Raw genomic sequence first — 2,836 nt, 5'->3', positions numbered from 1 at the left:
ACACGAGGCATAAAAACGCACACAAACGCCCTGCAGCTTTGGAAAAAAAAAAAAAAAGGGTAAAATAAGTGGTTTTTAAATGTTTTTTCAGGCTGGACGGTGCTCACGGAGCTCGCGCTGAAGAGGATCGTGAGAGGAGCGGGGAAGGAGGAGGTGGAGAAGGTAAAGCAGAGCCGGAGTGAATGGAAACAATCTCGGGGAAGGGCGGGGGGGCTCGGCCGGAGGGAGCAGGGTTGGGGGGCCCGGGTAGCCCCCGGCGCTGCCGCTGGAGCTCCGCAGGGCGCTGAGCACCCCGGGGAGCATTTGCAGAGTGTTATTAATAGGCATCCCCCCAGTCCACCTCTCACCTGAGCCGGCTGCCCCCCACCCGCTCTGCTTCCCCTTTTCCTTTTTCTTTTCCTTTTCCTCTCTTTCTTTTCCCTTTCCTTTTAATTTCTTCTATTTTTCCTTTATTTTTGCCCTTGTTCTTTTTCCTTCTCTTAATTTTTTATTTTCATAGTTATTTATTTTTTCTTTTATCTTCCTTTTCTTTTTGCCTATCCCCCCTTTATTTTCCCTAATCTTCTACCTCTCTTCCCTTCTTTCCCCCCCTCCTTTTTCTTTTTCATCTCATTTTCCTCCTCCTTCTACTTTTTTCCCTTCGTTTTCTTTTCGTTGTTCTTTTCCTTCTTTGTTTCCTTCCCGTTTTCCTCTCCTACCTTTCCATCCCCGCTATGTCCAGGGCCACATTCCCGCAGAGGATGGATCTTGACCATCCCATCCCCTCGTCCTGTCCGGCCGCTCCCGGCAGAGCCGCGGGGGGATGCGGGGAGCAGGTGGAGGGGCTGCCCCGGGGGGAATCGCTTTCCGGGGGGATTTTGTTCTTGGAAAAGCCTCTCCCAGCACCCCATCCCCAGGGAGCAGCGGTGCGGGGCTGGCTGCGATCACAGGAGTGCGTGGGGTCCCGCCGCCCCGTGGGAGCCTGGGCTCCTCCGAGCGCAGTTCCCGAGGGAAAAGGCTCCTCCGAGGGTGGGAAGAGACCCCCACGCTCCAGGAAAAAACCGTTTCGTGAGATCATCGGGACAGGGAGAACCACACCTGCCTTTCCCGGCCGCCGTTCGATCGCCGGCTCCCCGCGGGCTGCGGCGGCCTCTCCGCCGGGCTGAGAACGGCGAACTCATCGCACGGACCCCCCCACGGGGGCTGCAGCCGGGTGAGTGCCCGGGGTGTGAGGGAATCACGGGACTCCCACCCCCCTGCCATGTTCAGCTCCTGTTTAATCGATCCGTTCCCTTTTCCCGGCGCTTTTTTCCAGCGCTCAGGCGGCACCGTCTGCCGCGACCCCCGCGTGGGTTCAAGCCCCCGTCTCGGGGGGGTGGGAGGCAGAGAAGGGGGCGTCCGAGCGGGTACCCCCTGAGGGCTTCCCCCCGTGCCCGCCCGCGCGTGGATACCGTTTGCGTGGATGCCCGCGCTGGCGGGGGTGAGCCCGTGCCCGGGGTGGTGGGCGCTGCCGACCCCTCTTTAAAACCCACTGCGGAGCGGCCTTTCCAGACCCCTGCCCCCGCCGGGCACCCCCCTCGCCCCCCACCCTTTCAGTCGTTTGCGGGGAAACACTCACGATCTTCCCACCGACCTCTCCTTGGGGAGGGGACGAAAATCCACCGGAATGTCCCGAGCACTCGCCCCATCCACCAAGCTGCTCTCGGGTGTTATTTTTTTTGGGGGGGGGAAAGGCGGATTTCACTGCTGGGTGGGCGGCAGTTTGTCAGCTGGGAAGCCCCCCCCGGGCGGGGCTCCGTGGGCTCCCTCGCCCCCCAAAGCACGACCCTGCCCTGGCGGAGCCTCCCGCGCTGCCTCCGCCCGTGGGTCCCTTCGGGGCTGGAGGCGGGGCAGGTGCGTGTCCCCGTCCCGCGTGGGAACAGCGCGGGGAGGGAGCCGTTGGGGACCCTCACGCTTTAAGGGCGGGGGGCGTTGAGACCCCCACGGTGGATCCCGCTCCGCCTTCCCGCAGCTCGGGGGGTGTGCGGGGCGATGCGCGGGGGGGTCCCACGGGGGTGGCGGGGCTCGGGCCCCGAGGGGGCGGGCAGAGGGTACCGGCCCCCCCGTCCCTGCTCGCCGCGGCCATTTAGGAGCGGGCGGGAGCCAATGGGCGGCGGCGCCGCCGCCGTGACGGCCGGGATTGACGTGATTCCCACGTCAAATTGATCCCGAGGAGCGGCGGGGGCTCCCCGCGAGCGGGGAACCGGCCCGGCGCCGCCAGGACCCCCCGGCCGCCGGCTCCCCGCAGCCCCCGCCGCCCCCCGGGCTCTCTATGCTGGGGCAGGCGCTGCCCCCTCCCCGGGCCGAGCGGCGCGACCCCCGCGCCGGGCGATGGGTGAGTGCGGGCGGCTCCGGGACTGCTCCGGGATGGCTCCGCCGGGTTCTGAGCAGAGCCGGGGGAAGGCACGGGGCAGGGGGGAGGCGGCGGGAGGGGGTCCGGCCCGGAGGGTCCCGACCCGCAGCGCCGGGGCCGGCACGACGTGCCCGGCCGGGAGGGCTCCGTATCCCCCGTTCTCCCCGCTCCTCCCTTCGCTTTCGCTCTGCTCTCTACTTGCTGCTCTTTCTCCCGTTCTCGCTCTTTTCGCCTTTTTGTTCTTGTTCCACTCTCCTTTTTTTTCTGTCCTTTTTTTTCCTCCTCGTTTCTCATTTTTCTTTTTCTCTCATGTTTCCCCGTGTCTTCTTCCCTCTCCTTTTTTACTATCTCTTTGACTTTGTTTTTTCTGTCTCTATTTCTCCTTTTTCCTCTCTGTTCACTCCTGCCCTTTCTCCTTTGCTCTCTGCTCTTTTTTTTCCTTCTCTTTTCCTTCTCTTTTTTTTT

General features: G+C 63.2%; 1 protein-coding gene across 1 annotated transcript in view; it reads left to right on the top strand.

The window, feature by feature from the left end:
* Window positions 1-1,441: 1,441 nt before the first annotated feature.
* The window catches only part of PAX1 (paired box 1), a 7,313-nt gene continuing 5,918 nt past the window's right edge, over window positions 1,442-2,836 (top strand). Inside the window, exons 1-2 of the mRNA XM_027903489.1 lie at window positions 1,442-1,459; window positions 2,192-2,353. Coding sequence (XP_027759290.1) covers window positions 1,442-1,459; window positions 2,192-2,353 — 180 coding nt within the window. The remainder of the gene's footprint in view (window positions 1,460-2,191; window positions 2,354-2,836) is intronic.

Source organism: Empidonax traillii, unplaced genomic scaffold, assembly GCF_003031625.1.
Source record: "Empidonax traillii isolate 1590-97213 ecotype Southwest subspecies unplaced genomic scaffold, ASM303162v1 scaffold970:size295518, whole genome shotgun sequence".
In the NCBI taxonomy this organism is placed as follows: Eukaryota; Metazoa; Chordata; class Aves; order Passeriformes; family Tyrannidae; genus Empidonax; species Empidonax traillii.
Note: the sequence above shows the minus strand (reverse complement) of the source record. Positions and strands in the feature narration are given on the sequence as shown.